The sequence below is a fragment of the Triturus cristatus genome, chromosome 7 (assembly GCF_964204655.1).
Source record: "Triturus cristatus chromosome 7, aTriCri1.1, whole genome shotgun sequence".
Classification (NCBI taxonomy): domain Eukaryota; kingdom Metazoa; phylum Chordata; class Amphibia; order Caudata; family Salamandridae; genus Triturus; species Triturus cristatus.
Window position 1 is genome coordinate 46,455,907 of NC_140590.1, and position 17,024 is coordinate 46,472,930.

At 58.3% G+C, this 17,024-nt stretch overlaps 1 protein-coding gene across 1 annotated transcript in view; it reads left to right on the top strand.

The window, feature by feature from the left end:
• Positions 1–17,024, top strand: part of GSK3A (glycogen synthase kinase 3 alpha) — a 393,550-nt gene that overhangs the window by 73,669 nt on the left and 302,857 nt on the right. Inside the window, exons 3-5 of the mRNA XM_085615588.1 lie at positions 296–379; positions 1,171–1,281; positions 2,390–2,520. Of these exons, the coding sequence (XP_085471714.1) occupies positions 296–379; positions 1,171–1,281; positions 2,390–2,520 (326 nt within the window). The remainder of the gene's footprint in view (positions 1–295; positions 380–1,170; positions 1,282–2,389; positions 2,521–17,024) is intronic.

Genomic DNA, 17,024 nt, shown 5'->3' on the forward strand with positions numbered 1-17,024 from the left:
TTCAGTATGGTGATTTTTGTTTTGCATATTGAGCTTATTGTTTTGGTAGTGCCTAAATGCTTTATATGTTGCCCTTAGTTAAGACCATCTGCTCTGTGCCATAGCTACCAGGGGGTAGAGATTCGGTTAAATTAGTGACTTTAAGGGTTCACCCTGACAAGGGTTATTTCTTGAAGTGGACAATCCCCCACCACAAATAAACCTGTTTCTTACACAAAGCACAACCTGCTGCCTCTGCACGCTGTGGGAAAGTGTTCAGGGGATATAATTGTCTTTTGCTTGTTTTTGTCATCAGAACAGAGAACTGCAAATCATGAGGAAACTGGACCACTGTAATATTGTCCGACTACGGTACTTCTTCTACTCCAGTGGTGAGAAGGTAAGCACTTCCTCGGCGCAGAACCACTCTTACACCAATTCTGATTCACCCCTTCTACGTCCACTACCTCCCTTCTCCCCCTTCCTCTTCTGATGCATTTGCCACTGCTCACGCTTCGCCCCACCTGCCCTACCCCTTCCCCCCCTTTGCCATTTCTACTGTTTTACCCCTACCTATTTTGCTGCAGTTATCCATCCAGTTATTCGATTATTCCCTCTTCACTCTGCTTCTGACACACCAAATCCTCGTCTTCCAATGCCTCGGTCAGTCACGTTGTGTGCTCTCCACTGCAATCCTGCTTTTCTCAAAATACAAGCACTGCTGTGAAGATTCCCTCGTCCCCTTACAACTGTTGACTCCTAAGGTTGGTAGTGCAGATGTAGGTTTGATACTAGATTGGGCTTGCACAGATCTCTTTGGGCACAGGTGAGCGCAATACTTTATCCTCTTGGATGAGACTACGCTATGCTGCCCAGAGTAATGTGGTACATCAGCCAAGAATCTCACTTTTGGTGCTTGCCAGTGCAACATTCTTCTCTCACCTCTCTACCAAGATGATGCTAGTCTCTTTTCCTTTGTCCACCGCTACAATTTTTTAAAATTTCTACTCTGTTTTTTGCTTCTCTCTACTCCTGTTTGGCTTCTGCTTCCCCTTTCCCACAACTCCGCTTTTCCCAGATCTAAATTGGGTTTCCCCTCTAAACTCTCCCACAAGCGCATTGTTTTTCTCCTTTGGCCCCTACTTACTGATGTTTTCAGTCTCATCACATATTGTGTATGCTTCTTTGCAGAAGGACGAAGTTTATCTGAACCTTGTGCTGGATTTCGTGCCAGAAACAGTGTATCGGGTGGCACGACATTTTACCAAAGCAAAGACCACCATTCCTGTGGTTTATGTGAAGGTATGTTTGTTGGGGCAGAAGGGGTGTTTGTGTGTTTTGTTTTACTGGTGAACTATAATCCAAGTTTCTGGCATCGAGAACTCCTATTACAGAGTAAGCATCAGTTTCCACCAACATAGATGCATAGCTTTCCTTTTAAATTTGTCACTGTTCTGGGCAAAGGCGTTTGGCTGCATAGCAACTCCTCGGTTTAAACATCTCCACTCTCTGCCTGGCTTGGACTATGCATTGGTCAAAGACTCAATATATATATATATATGATTATTCTTCTACCCCCTCCCTTAAAAAAACAAACCCTAAAGCATAAAGAGAAGACTTCTTAGTAGGATGTGAGCCTATTTTCAAAAGGTTTTAAAAGCAGGTTCATTGTGCATTACTGAAAGGACAAAGGCGTTTGGTTTTCATTTGTTCGCTGAGAGGTCTAGGAAGGGGTTGCTCTTATTAGTAAGACCCTTGCCTGCATTGTTCCACAGCATAACTTGGATTTCTCCCAGGAGGTTTTCTGCTGCAAACAGGTGTGTAATGTTAGAGGTAAGAGCTGGTCGCTCTGCTTTTCCCGCTGGCTCTGTGCACAATGGTAAGACCTTCGTTCACTGGCTTCTACTCAATGTTTTTGATATCCAGTTACGTGACCGAGTTTCTCAGTTTGAGATCAGACTATCACTTTTACATTCGTAGCTTTCTCACTAACTTTGTTTCCTATTGCTGGATGTAGAGGAAGTACAGCCTAGGTTGGTGATGGGGATTTTAACCCATAGAGGTCCATTGAAAGTAACTGTTTAAGCACCACTGACTTTTTATTACATGTGATTATTTTGCAAATTTTTATGGCTTGTTTTTGACATGTTGGTTGGATAGGTATGAAGGGATGGTTTAGTATGAGTGCAACAGTATGACAACTACATCTGTGTCAATGGGTCCTGCAGACTTGGTCAGTGGTCATTGTAGCTTTTTTCATAGCCTTCTAAAGCACTAGACTCAAGCTTGGGATTCTTTTTCCAGTCACGTCACTGTGTCCTGTGAAGATTCCTGATTAGACGATAGCCGTGCAATGAATATTTGCCGTGCAATTCAAGCCTTGCTTGATTCTAGTCTTTCCTCTCCACAGGTTTACATGTACCAGCTCTTCCGCAGCTTAGCTTACATCCATTCCCAGGGCGTCTGCCATAGAGACATCAAGCCACAGAACCTGCTAGTAGATCCAGACACGGCTGTGCTCAAGCTCTGCGACTTTGGCAGGTGAGTGATTTCTCTGGTAGCTCTTCCTTCGGGTACCCCAATGTAAGAATCATGAGTTTGGGGGAGAGGGGTTGACCTGGGTCCGAATCTTTATGTTTAAAACGTTTTTATTGAAACAAAACAAACCATGGGGGAGGGGGATAGGAGGTTAGGGTACATATAATACAATAAAAGAAAAAGGTGCAACTCAAGAGGGTTGGCGAAGGATAGCTCGGTGGTCCAGAGGAAAAGCACAGTAAATGAAAGGCAAGAAATGCAATCTGTGGGATCCCTGCGTGCATATCCAACACCCCAAATCTGAGCAATGAAAGCCAGCAGCAACTAAACAAAGCACAATCCACCCCCCCCATCCCTCATCCCCCCAGTAAAGAAAGGAGGGAAAAAAAAAACAATACCCCAACCCCCCCGTCCTATGGTCCCGCGCCAGATTTATCCCCCCCCCCTCCCGGGGACCCCGTCTCACATGTGATCTAATCCGCCGGGATCACCGGCGGCGTCAGCCTAAGAAGCCTAAGATACCTCGGACAGGTGAGCTCCCGGAATTCGGTGGACAGCAGCGCTAGAAAGGGTTGCCACAGCTCTTCATATTGGTCTATCTCCCCCGCCACCGTAAGCGACAACTTCTCCATTCCCAGCACATGCCAGAGCCTATGCAACCAACCCGTAATGGAGGGGACAGTGGTGGTGCGCCAGTGGATAAGGATGTTCTGGACCGCAGAACCCAGCGCAATCGCGATCTGCCTACCCCTGCGGGACTTCAGTGGGTACATTAGGTCATTGGGGAGGCCCAGCAGGACATACGCCGGGAAGCGCGGCAGCTCTATCCCAAAGTGCTTATCCACCTCGTCCAAAACTTCCTTCCAGTAAGCGGTCAGCACGGGGCAATCCCAAAGAATGTGTGAGAGGGTACCCTCCTGCCCGCAGCCCCGCCAGCACCCCTTGTCAGTGTGTTTATGCATTTCATACAGTCTCTCCGGGGTGTAGTACCAATAAGTGGACACCTTAGTAAAGGTCTCCGTAAGGCCCGTATGATATGCAGAGTGCCGCGCCCGATACGCAATTTTGTCCCAGTCCTTGTGGCTGAGCGTCCTACCCAGTTCTCTGTGCCAGCGCTCCCTCCCCGGGTTATAATAGTGAAACGGCGGGGGTTGTAGGTACTTGTACAGATCGGTAATTAGCTTAGCTTCGGAGGTCCGGGTAGCCAGCCACCTCTCATACGGTGTAATTTGACGAGCAGCCGTGTCACGCACCTGGGGCTGGAGGGCCCAATGCCGAACCTGCATGTAGCGCAATCTGTCCAGCTCCGTCAGGCCGAATTCCTGGCGAAGTTGCTGAAAAGGAATCACGCCCTCCGGTCCATAGATCTGGAAGAGCACCCTGCAGCCCGCATGCACCCAATGGGTAAAAGCTCCCGGCTCCATCCCTGGGGAGAAGTCCGGGTTGCCCACTATGGGTGTGAACGGCGAAGGGAAGGTGGTGAGGCCCCGAGCCTCACAGACTGCATCCCACACCCTCAGGGGGACCCGCGTAACAAAAGAGGCGTAAAGGTTAGGGGGGCGATGCGCGCGGCGCAAGAATGGAACCTCTTGTAAGGTGCGGCCCGCCACTGCCTGGTCTTGAAAGAGCCAGTGTTTGTCGGACTCCCACCTGCTCCACTCCACCAAATATCGCAGCTGTGCCGCCTGAAAGTACTTACGGAGGTCCGGAATACCGAGACCCCCCGCCTCCGGAGCAAGCGTGGAGAGGACCCTCTTCATCCGTGGCTTGCGGCCCTGCCAGACAAAGCGGGAGATGTCAGCCTGCATTTGTCGTATCCAGCCCACCGGGGGCTGGAGAGGTAGGGCCCGAAAAAGATACAGTATCTGGGGCAACACCGTCATCTTAACCGCCACGATGCGCCCCAGCCAGGACAGTAGGCCCTTGCTCCAGCGGCCAAGCTCCTCCTTGATCTTCCTGCTGAGGGAGGTGTAATTGACCGTAACCATCTCCGGCAATGTGGGCGCCAGCAGAATCCCCAGATATGGCACCGTGGACGAGGACCACTGCATGGGGAAGAGTCGCTGAAGGTCCCTCCTGGTATCCGCAGCCAGGGACCCGTCTAACGCCACCGACTTGCTCATATTCATTTTGAAGCCGGCCACACGTGCAAAGGCGTCCAGTTCCTGGAGGCAAGCAGGCAGCGACCTCCTAGGGTCGTCCAAGGTCAACAGGACATCGTCCGCATAGAGACTAACCGTGTGGACATACTGGCCCATCTGGACCCCAATAGCATCCGGGTTGTTGCGAATCCTCTGAGCAAACGGCTCCATGTAGAGGGCAAACAAAAGCGGCGAGAGGGGGCAGCCCTGCCTCGTGCCGCGTTCGATAGCAAATCCACCGGAGCTACAGCCGTTGACCCGCACCGACGCTGAAGGATGCTTGTAACAGTTGAATACCATGGTGCGGAACTTATCACCGATTCCCAATTTCTTGAGAACCAGCTCGAGATACGGCCAGTGAACTCTGTAGAAAGGCCTTCTCCGCATCAACGGACAGCAACATCCGCTCCCCCGGGATCCGCGAGGCCTTCTCCAGAACATGCGTCACCCGCTTGGTATTGTCAACCGTCTGTCTGCCGGGTACAAAGCCAGCCTGGTCCGCCTCCACCAATCCGGGGAGGCGTGGACCCAGCCTGGACGCTAGAATCCCCGTATACAACTTGAGGTCGACATTTAAAAGCGAGATGAGTCGATACGAACCGCAGAAGGCCCGGTCCTTCCCAGGTTTCGGGATTACCGAGTCCGTCGCCCTCAGGAGATCCGGTGGGATGGCTCCCGGTTCAGAGAAGGAATTAAATAGCCGAGTAAGGACAGGGGCCACAGCCCGCGGCGAGGAGGGCTCCTCAGCATACAGCGCCTCGTAGAAGCCGCGGAAAGATTCCGCTACCTCTGCGTCCCCGGAGACGACCACCCCGTCCGTACCCACCAGTTCCCTCACGACGCTACGCTGCTGCGTGACCCGGAGCCGGTGTGCTAGGAGCTTACCACATTTGTCCCCCCCCAGTGTAGAAGGCATGCTTCAAGCGCAAGGCGGCATACTCCTCCGCCCTATCAAGATCCAGTGCCGACAGGAGCTTCCTCGCAGCCTTCAACTGCCGCCACACCCTTGGCGCCCCCGTGCGGCGGTGGACCTGCTCAAGCTCCCCGACCTCCGCCGGCTCCGTCTCTCCGAGGGCCTCCACGACGGTGTAGCCCCTTCCTCCTCCGCCGCCGTAAGCCCCAGGACCCCACAAATGTCCTGCAAGGAGCGTAGCTGATGTAGCACCCCATTCCACCGGAAGATCAGGCGGAAGGGATGTCCCCAAGAGTACGGCGTCTCGTGTTCGCGCAAAAAGTCAGTGGCAATCCTGAAGGACCTGCGTTTCTGCAGCGTGATGGCGGAGAGGTCCTGATAAAGCGCCACAGGCCGCTCCCGGAAAGTCAGGGGCTGTTTCCTGCGGGCCTCAGTCATGATGCGTTCCTTCAGCGGGAAGTCGGGCTGGAAAGCCAAAATATCTGGTGGAGGTGCCGATGACTGGCGCTGCCGGCCAACCCTATGTGCCCTATCAATGCGAATAGGGAAGTCCGCAGCTTCCCCCAGGATCTCTCGGAACAGGTCCTGCAGGTAGCCCCTCAGATCGGACCCCTCGTCTGCGGACGGCACACCACGCACTCGAATGTTGTTCCTCCGTGACCTGTTCTCAAGGTCCTCAGAGTGGGCCTGGAGCTCAACACACTGCTCCCGGAGGCGGAGAACGTCCTGTTGAAGATGGACTATCTCCTCATCCCGGCATTGGGCCTCCGTCTCCACCGTTTCAACGCGCTCGCCAAGGCCCTCCACTTCCCTACGCACTTCCCGGACCTCGCTGGCCACTTCCCGCTTCAGTGTCTGGAAGTCCTCTTTGAGGGAGCTAAACAGTTCTTCCATAAAGGACCTCGTGACCGGTGGCTCCCCCCCAGTCACATCCGCCGAGGCCCGGGAAGACCCCGGCGAGGGCTGTGTTCTGTCCCGCAGTTGCTGGGCCCTGCCAAGCATGTCCGGCAGGGTGCGGTCCCCCTTCTTCGAGCCGCCTCTTCCAGTCATCGCAAACACTGCGGGTGGGCACAGGTCCAGCCGCCCCAGGGATGCCCAGCCGCTGGCAAGCGCCCGACGTGGGGGTCCCCCCGCAAGCAGAATCGCTGCGTCACAGGCGACAAGATGGCGGTTCAGTCCGGTCACCGCCAGCCGCTGGTGCCCATCCGAGACAGCAATGGAAGCTACCGTGGGGGGCTCCTCCTCAGCACTTCCCTCAGAGAGTCAGCCCGGCAGCAGTGACGGTCACATACATCCACCAGCAAGGGCTCCAGTGAAGGCCAACACCACTGATCCCTCGGGGACAAAATGGCGGCAGGGCGGGGCAGGGCAGAACGACCAGGCCCGGCGACACCACCGGGGCCTCCTAAACGCACAGCAATCAGATAAGTTCCACCGCCGGTTTCAGTCTGTCACACGCAAGGGCCCAGATGGTCCGACCCCCAACAGAGTCCGCCGTACTTCGGCCAAGGGACAGGGGCCCACACAGTGCGAAGTGTCGCCGACACAAGTCTGAGTGCCAAAGCACACGTCCTAAGTCTTCCGCACTGCCGGTTCCCAGCCCGCAGAGCTCCTTCACCCTCCGTCGAGCGACGGGTCAGACTTCCTCCAGATCGCAGCTTTCAGCACCAGGCCCAGCCGAGGCGCCCGGACAGCACTCCGATGCGCTCCGCCTCCCAGGCCCTCCGTCGCTCCTCGAGCTCGATCGGACTTTTGGGGGACTTCCCTCGAGGCGATCCGAACCAAAGCGACAACGTGCGCGCCAGGTGCTCCGCCGCACTCCTCTCACACGCTGAGCCTCAGCGGGGGGAGAAAAGCGTAAGAAAAGGGCTCAAGCTTGGCCGGGCCGGAGGAGCTACGGGAGGAAGCGTCTGCTCACCCCGCCATCTTGGCCACGCCCCCCGGGTCCGAATCTTTAGAGTAACCAAGAGCTCCAAATGATGATCAAAACACTTCAAGTTCATTTACAGGTTACAGACCAAAAAGGTGCGTTGAATAATTCAAAGCAGCTATTCTGATGCAGCAAAAGGTATAGTTCCATGGTGACCATTTAGTGCCTCATAACTACTTTCAAGCCTGTGTGATCTTTACCTCAGTGGTGAGTTTGTGGGTTTCTGCATGGTGGTAAGGGAAAAGTTTGATAGGCTCAACATTATTCATATGACATGACATTAGTTAAGCAGTTAACCCACTAGGGCACGGGTACTCATAGTACGGCCCGTGGGCCGCTGGCGGCCCGGCAAGCCTTCCTTGGCGGCCCGCGGACATTGCAGACATAGTGCCCTGTGCTTGTCAGCGAACACCGCCGGTTGCAGCAGCGCGGAGCTGTGAGGCCGGGCGATTCTTTTAAAAGCCATTCACTTGTTAATGAGGCTTTGTTGTATTTCACCTCTTCTTAGCGCCCCTGCATCTCCCCTCTGATTGAGTGGAGATGCAGGGGCGCTAAGAAGAGGTGAAATACAACAAAGTCTCATTAACAAGTGAATGGTCTTTAAAAGACCTGTGAAGTACTTGGGTGCGGCGGCCATGTGCGTTCCCTGGAAGCAGTCTCAGCGCGGGGTGAGGTGACAGAGGACAGCAGGGTGAGGTGATGGAGGGCAGCAGGGAGTGAGAGCAGGGGGTGAGGTGACAGCGGAAGGAAGACAGAATGCGACAGAGGGAGGGAGAGGAGGAAGACAGGGAGAGGAGGAAGACAGGGAGAGGAGGAAGACAGGGAGAGGAGGAAGACAGGGAGAGGAGGAAGACAGGGAGAGGAGGAAGACAGGGAGAGGAGGAAGACAGGGAGAGGAGGAAGACAGGGAGAGGAGGAAGACGGGGAGAGGAGGAAGACGGGGAGAGGAGGAAGACGGGGAGAGGAGGAAGACACGGGGAGAGGAGGAAGACACGGGGAGAGGAGGAAGACACGGGGAGAGGAGGAAGACACGGGGAGAGGAGGAAGACACGGGGAGAGGAGGAAGACACGGGGAGAGGAGGAAGACACGGGGAGAGGAGGAAGACACGGGGAGAGGAGGAAGACACGGGGAGAGGAGGAAGAGACGGGGAGAGGAGGAAGAGACGGGGAGAGGAGGAAGAGACGGGGAGAGGAGGAAGAGACGGGGAGAGGAGGAAAAGACGGAGAGAGGAGGAAAAGACGGGGAGAGGAGGAAAAGACGGGGAGAGGAGGAAAAGACGGGGAGAGGAGGAAAAGACGGGGAGAGGAGGAAAAGACGGGGAGAGGAGGAAAAGACGGGGAGAGGAGGAAAAGACGGGGAGAGGAGGAAAAGACGGGGAGAGGAGGAAAAGACGGGGAGAGGAGGAAAAGACGGGGAGAGGAGGAAAAGACGGGGAGAGGAGGAAAAGACGGGGAGAGGAGGAAGACGGGGAGAGGAGGAAGACGGGGAGAGGAGGAAGACGGGGAGAGGAGGAAGACGGGGAGAGGAGGAAGACGGGGAGAGGAGGAAGACGGGGAGAGGAGGAAGACGGGGAGAGGAGGAAGACGGGGAGAGGAGGAAGACGGGGAGAGGAGGGAGGGAGGAAGACGGGGAGAGGAGGGAGGGAGGAAGACGGGGAGAGGAGGGAGGGAGGAAGACGGGGAGAGGAGGGAGGGAGGAAGACGGGGAGAGGAGGGAGGGAGGAAGACGGGGAGAGGAGGGAGGGAGGAAGACGGGGAGAGGAGGGAGGGAGGAAGACGGGGAGAGGAGGGAGGGAGGGAGGAAGACGGGGAGAGGAGGGAGGGAGGGAGGAAGACGGGGAGAGGAGGGAGGGAGGGAGGAAGACGGGGAGAGGAGGGAGGGAGGAAGACGGGGAGAGGAGGGAGGGAGGAAGACGGGGAGAGGAGGGAGGGAGGGAGACGGGGAGAGGAGGGAGACGGGGAGAGGAGGGAGAGGAGGGAGACGGGGAGAGGAGGGAGACGGGGAGAGGAGGGAGACGGGGAGAGGAGGGAGAGGAGGGAGACGGGGAGAGGAGGGAGACGGGGAGAGGAGGGAGAGGAGGGAGACGGGGAGAGGAGGGAGACGGGGAGACGGGGAGAGGAGGGAGACGGGGAGACGGGGAGAGGAGGGAGACGGGGAGACGGGGAGAGGAGGGAGACGGGGAGAGGAGGGAGACGGGGAGACGGGGAGAGGAGGGAGACGGGGAGAGGAAGGAGACGGGGAGAGGAAGGAGACTGAGACGGGGAGAGGAAGGAGACTGAGACGGGGAGAGGAAGGAGACTGAGACGGGGAGAGGAAGGAGACTGAGACGGGGAGAGGAGGGAGACGGAGACGGGGAGAGGAGGGAGACGGAGACGGGGAGAGGACGGAGACGGAGACGGGGAGAGGAGGGAGACGGAGACGGGGAGAGGAGGGAGACTGAGACGGAGACGGGGAGAGGACGGAGACTGAGACGGAGACGGGGAGAGGACGGAGACGGAGACGGGGAGAGGAGGGAGACGGAGACGGGGAGAGGAGGGAGACGGAGACGGGGAGAGGAGGGAGACGGAGACGGGGAGAGGAGGGAGACGGAGACGGGGAGAGGAGGGAGACGGAGACGGGGAGAGGAGGGAGACGGAGACGGGGAGAGGAGGGAGACGGGGAGAGGAGGGAGACGGAGACGGGGAGAGGAGGGAGACGGAGACGGGGAGAGGAGGGAGACGGAGACGGGGAGAGGAGGGAGACGGAGACGGGGAGAGGAGGGAGACGGAGACGGGGAGAGGAGGGAGACGGAGACGGGGAGGGAGACGGAGACGGGGAGAGGAGGGAGGGAGACGGAGACGGGGAGAGGAGGGAGACGGAGACGGGGAGAGGAGGGAGACGGAGACGGAGGGAGGGACGGAGACGGAGGGAGGGAGGGAGACGGAGGGAGGGAGGGAGACGGAGGGAGGGAGGGAGACGGAGGGAGGGAGGGAGGGAGGGAGACGGAGGGAGGGAGGGAGGGACGGAGACGGAGGGAGGGAGGGAGGGAGACGGAGGGAGGGAGGGAGGGACGGAGACGGAGGGAGGGAGGGAGGGACGGAGACGGAGGGAGGGAGGGAGGGAGGGAGGGAGGGAGGGAGACGGAGAGAGACGGAGACTGTGAGAAAGTGGCTCTGTATATACTGTTCCCTAATAGGTACAGGGTGTACAGAGTCCACAGTCCCCCAGAGGCTGATAGAGGTCAAAGTTAGGTATGACCTTACTCTCAAAAGTGGTAGCTTGGTCGAGCAGTAAGGCAGTACCAGAGGACAGTGTAAAGCATTTATTGTACACACTCAGTCAGCAAATGGTTTCACACACTCAATAACTGAACTCTAGGCCAATGATTTGTATATATAAAATATATGCTCGTTTTATTTTTAGAACCACAAAGGGGGTAAAAATATACTTTCTCAGAATGAGAGGTTGAATATAAATACTTTTGTTTTAAGCAATAAATTTGTGTAAACAGTCAGTTGGTTGCAATAAACAATCCTATTTCCTAAACATAACAATGCATTGAGCTCAATGGTAAATTCAGGTTATTTGTAATAAATTACTTTTCAGATTACTTTTGGAATTCCAGGTCTGGCTCCTAGAACCAGCCTGGGGTCAGTATTCAGAATCAAGTGATGAAAGTCGACTTAATAACTGTAATGATTTTTAAATAATATTTAGCTATTTCAAAAGTTAGCACTTAGAAAATATTTCACAGAAAACATTCAATGGATCTCTATGGCAAGAAATTCAAATTGCAGGTAGAGTACTTTATCGTTACTTTAGTAATCCAGGACTGGGTGCCTAGACCCAGGACTGGGGTCCTTATCAAAAGCAGGTAAGTAATTTCGTTTGCAGAAATGGTACGATTTTAAAAGAATATTTCAAATTTGCAAAAGTAGACACTTAGAAGAAATTTCACAGAAAAGCAGACAATGGTTTCCTATGGGAGAAAAATGAGTTAGAGGTAAGTATAGTTGTGAACACTTTTCAGAGTCAGGGCTGGGCACCAAGATCCAGCACTGGGAGCTCACCTAGGAGCAGGTGAGTAAATTCGTTTTTGTCACTTGGCTGATTTTTGGTGAATTTTTGCAGTTTTGAAAAGTTCACACTTAGAAGATTTTTGAAGAAAAAGCCAGTCAATGTTACCCTATGAGGAAAATGAAGTTAGCGGTTTAAGGGTAAGTACTCGACTGGTAGTGTTGAAATTCCGGGCATGGACTCAGGGGTCCCCCAGTGTCAGGTAGGTACAGTTGGTTCACCCTCAGCGGTTTCAGGACGGCCGGGTGCAGAGAGAGTTGGGCCCAATGTTATCCTATGAGGGATAGGGGGGCCATGGTTGGTGGCTGCTGTCTGGCAAGCCACGCGGCTGTGGGAGCTGGGCTCCTGGTCACTTACTCAGGGCAAGTGGGGAAGTAGGTTAGTGTAGAGAGGGCACTGCCAGGGCCACTCGGGCGGCTGGGTGCAGGGTGCTTTTGAGCCTTAGGGCGCTCAATGGAAATCAATGGGAATGTTCCGGTTTGGAAAGAGGCTGCAGGCTCGGGGACGAGGATGTTTCAGGTGCCACCACCACTTCGAGAGGTAAGTTGGGTAGTTGTAGGTTAGGTGGGTACCCCGGGATTGGGCACAGGGGGTCGCCGGGTGCAGGGGTGCCTTTTGACGTCGGGAATCTTACCCTCTGGTTGATCGCGGCTGGGGTGGCACTTGGTTCTGAGGCTGCAGGCTTCTTCCGGGATGTCGAGGGGGGTCCTTGGGTGCCGGACTCTGGGTCACAGTCGCCGTGGGGTCGTCCTCTGGGTCTTTGTCCACTCCGGCACTGGCCAGGCTTGGCTGGTGCAGAGTGTGTTGGGTCTGCGGTCCCGGGCTGGTGCCAGGGATAGCAAATAGGTTTCTTGAGTAGAGCCTCTACTCGTGGGAGTCCCAGGGGCTTAGAGCTAAAAGGTAGCCAGGTCCTCCGGGGTTGGTGAGGTTGCTGGCCACGTGGGATGCCGCGCTGGTGCAGGTTCGAGAGTCGACAGGCCGGTAGGGCTGGGGCCAAAGCAGTTGGTGTCTTCTCTTTTTAGCAGCTGCAGGGCAGGTCTTTGTTCTTCTTGCTCTTCTTGTCGTTTTCTATCTGGAATCTCAGGAAGGAAGGTTCAGGGGGCCCCTAAATACTAGATTTAGGGGCGTTACAGGTAGGTGAAGGCCAGGGACCAATGGGTCCTTGTCCTGGGGTGGGTACACCCCCTATCCTGCCTCTCTCCTGTGGGAGGGGGGCAGTAGCCTAATCCTGATAGGGTAGGGCCTCCCATCTTCAAGATGGCGAGAGCCCGGAGATGTGCTTCACCTCGCCTCCCCCACCTTAGGGGTGGGGTGGGCAGGCTGGCACATCCCCTGTCCTTGTATGGTGTTTCCGGCCAAGCTTCCCGCCAGAGTGGGGGGTTGCAGTGGCCTGGGGAAACTCCAACTGGCGGCATGCCTTTGAAGCTTCCCTTTGCTCATCCTGGGGGAGGAGATTTCTCACCTCACCCAGGATGTGCATTGTTGCAGGCCCGGGAGAGCAGGGGCTCTCCCACCCAGGGGTCCAGCAACGTGTCTGCTGTGTGGCAGCCTGGGCAGCCTCAGAGCAGACGTGGATTTTAAGTTAGCTGTAAGGGGGCATCTTCTAAGATGCCCTCTGGGGTGCTTAGTACATTAAATCCTACACTGGCATCAGTGTGGGTTCAATGTGCTGAGAAGTTTGATACCAAACTTCCCAGGCTTCAGTATTGCCAATATGGTGCTGTGGAGCTCGTGTTTGACAAGCTCTCAGCACCATGTATTCTTAAATGACAGCACTGCACTTACAGTGCCCAGGAATGGACCCGGGTACTGTAGGGGCACAGGGCTCCTGCTCCTGTGCCCACACCATAGGCGTAATGCACCCAGCTAGAGGGGTGGCTGACATATGCCTTGGCAGTGTAGGTGATGGGCATGGTACACAGTGATGTGTGCCATGTCGACTCTTTGTTTTGTCCTGCACCCAGACACTCAGCCTGCAAGGGCAGTGTGTGTGTGTGTGTGTAAGGGTACAGGGCCTCTGAGGGTGGCACAATGAGTGCTGCAGCCCTTATAGGCCTTCCCTGGTCACAAGGCCCTGGGTACCTAGGGTACCATTTACTAGGGGCTGACATGTGGCTAGGGTTTGCCAATTTGGAGTTTGTGTGGTTTAAGGAAGGAACATAGGCCCTGGGCACCTGATTGGCAGGAACCCAGGGTACACTCAATCGAAGTACATTCAGCAATTTAGCAAAAAGTGGGGGCATACCATGCAAGAAAGATGGCACTTTCTCACAGAGACGGAGACGGAGGGAGACGGAGAGGGAGGGAGGGAGACGGAGACGGACGGAGGGAGGGAGACGGAGAGGGAGGGAGGGAGGGAGACGGAGACGGAGGGAGGGAGGGAGGGAGACGGAGACGGGGAGGGACGGAGGGAGACGGAGACGGACGGAGGGAGACGGAGACAGAGGGAGGGAGACGGAGACGGAGACAGAGGGAGGGAGGGAGGGAGGGAGGAAGACGGGGAGAGGAGGGAGGGAGGAAGACGGGGAGAGGAGGGAGGGAGGAAGACGGGGAGAGGAGGGAGGGAGGGAGGGAGGAAGACGGGGAGAGGAGGGAGGGAGGAAGACGGGGATTGAGGGAGGAAGACGGGGATTGAGGGAGGGAGACGGGGATTGAGGGAGGGAGACGGAGACAGAGGGAGACGGAGGGAGGGAGACGGAGAGGGAGGGACGGAGACAGAGGGAGGGAGGAAGACGGGGAGAGGAGGGAGGGAGGAAGACGGGGAGAGGAGGAAGACGGGGAGGGAGGGAGACGGAGACAGAGGGAGGGAGACGGAGACAGAGGGAGGGAGGGAGACGGAGAGGGAGGGAGGGAGACGGAGACGGAGGGAGGGAGACGGAGACGGAGGGAGGGAGGAAGACGGGGAGAGGAGGGAGGGAGGAAGACGGGGAGAGGAGGGAGGGAGACGGAGACGGAGGGAGACGGAGACGGAGGGAGGGAGGAAGACGGGGAGAGGAGGGAGGGAGACGGAGACGGAGACAGAGGGAGGGAGGGAGACGGAGACGGAGGGAGACGGAGGGAGGGAGGGAGACGGACGGAGGGAGGGAGGGAGACGGGAGGGAGGGAGGGAGGGAGGGAGACGGACGGACGGACGGACGGACGGACGGAGACGGACGGAGACGGACGGACGGACGGAGACGGACGGACGGACGGACGGACGGAGGGAGACGGACGGACGGAGGGAGACGGACGGACGGAGACGGACGGACGGACGGACGGACGGGAGGGAGGGAGGGAGGGAGGGAGACGGACGGAGGGAGGGAGGGAGGGAGGGGGACGGACGGACGGACGGACGGACGGACGGACGGACGGACGGAGGGAGACGGACGGACGGAGGGAGACGGACGGACGGAGACGGACGGACGGAGGGAGGGAGGGAGGGACGGAGGGAGGGAGGGAGGGAGACAGACGGACGGAGGGAGGGACGGAGGGAGGGAGGGAGGGAGGGAGGGAGACGGACGGACGGAGGGAGGGAGGCGGACGGAGGGAGGCGGACGGAGGGAGGGAGGGAGGGAGGGAGACGGAGGGAGGGAGGGAGGGAGACGGACGGAGGGAGGGAGGGAGGGAGGGGGAGGGAGGGAGGGAGGGAGGGGGACGGAGGGAGGGAGGGAGGGAGGGGGAGGGAGGGAGGGAGGGAGGGGGACGGAGGGAGGGAGGGAGGGAGGGAGGGAGGGAGGGAGGGAGGGAGGGGGACGGAGGGAGGGAGACGGAGGGAGACGGAGGGAGGGAGGGAGGGAGGGAGGGAGACGGAGGGAGGGAGGGAGGGAGACGGACGGAGGGAGGGAGGGAGGGAGACGGACGGAGGGAGACGGACGGACGGAGGGGGACGGACGGACGGGGACGGACGGAGGGGGGCGGACGGACGGAGGGGGGCGGACGGACGGAGGGGGCGGGCGGACGGACGGGGACGGACGGACGGGGACGGACGGAGGGGGACGGACGGACGGAGGGGGACGGACGGAGGGGGACGGACGGACGGAGGGGGACGGACGGAGGGGGACGGACGGACGGGGACGGACGGGGACGGAGGGGGACGGACGGGGACGGACGGACGGACGGACGGACGGAGGGACGGACGGAGGGACGGAGGGAGGGAGGGAGGGAGGGAGGGAGGGAGACGGACGGAGACGGACGGACGGAGGGAGACGGACGGAGGGAGGGAGACGGACGGACGGAGGGAGACGGACGGAGGGACGGACGGACGGAGGGAGACGGACGGAGGGAGGGAGACGGACGGAGGGAGGCGATAGGGAGGAGGGAGGGAGGGAGACGGACGGAGGGAGGGAGACGATAGGGAGGCGATAGGGAGGGAGGGAGACGATAGGGAGGCGATAGGGAGGGAGGGAGACGATAGGGAGGCGATAGGGAGGGAGGGAGACGATAGGGAGGCGATAGGGAGGGAGGGAGACGATAGGGAGGCGATAGGGAGGGAGGGATAGGGAGGGAGATGGAGGGAGGGATAGGGAGGGAGACGGAGACGGAGACAGAGGGAGGGATAGGGAGGGAGACGGAGACGGAGACAGAGGGAGGGATAGGGAGGGAGACGGAGACGGAGACAGAGGGAGGGATAGGGAGGGAGACGGAGACGGAGACAGAGGGAGGGATAGGGAGGGAGACGGAGACGGAGACAGAGGGAGGGATAGGGAGGGAGACGGAGACAGAGGGAGGGATAGGGAGGGAGACGGAGACAGAGGGAGGGATAGGGAGGGAGACGGAGACAGTGGGAGGGATAGGGAGGGAGACGGAGACAGTGGGAGGGATAGGGAGGGAGACGGAGACAGTGGGAGGGATAGGGAGGGAGACGGAGACAGTGGGAGGGACGGAGGGAGGGAGACGGACGAAGGGAGACGGACGGATGGACGGAGGGAGGGAGGGAGGGAGACGGACGGACGGACGGAGGGAGACGGACGGACGGAGGGAGACGGACGGACGGAGGGAGACGGACGGACGGAGGGAGACGGACGGACGGAGGGAGACGGACGGACGGAGGGAGACGGACGGACGGAGGGAGACGGACGGACGGAGGGAGACGGACGGACGGACGGAGGGAGACGGACGGACGGACGGAGGGAGACGGACGGACGGACGGAGGGAGACGGACGGAGGGAGACGGGCGGAGGGAGACGGACGGAGGGAGGGAGACGGACGGAGGGAGGGAGACGGACGGAGGGAGGGAGACGGACGGAGGGAGGGAGACGGACGGAGGGAGACGGACGGAGGGAGACGGACGGAGGGAGACGGACGGAGGGAGACGGACGGACGGACGGAGGGAGACGGACGGACGGAGACGGACGGACGGACGGACGGACACGGACGGACGGAGGGAGACGGACGGACGGACGGAGGGAGACGGACGGAGGGAGACGGACGGACGGAGGGAGGCGGAGGGAGGCGGACGGACGGACGGAGGGAGGGAGGGAGACGGAG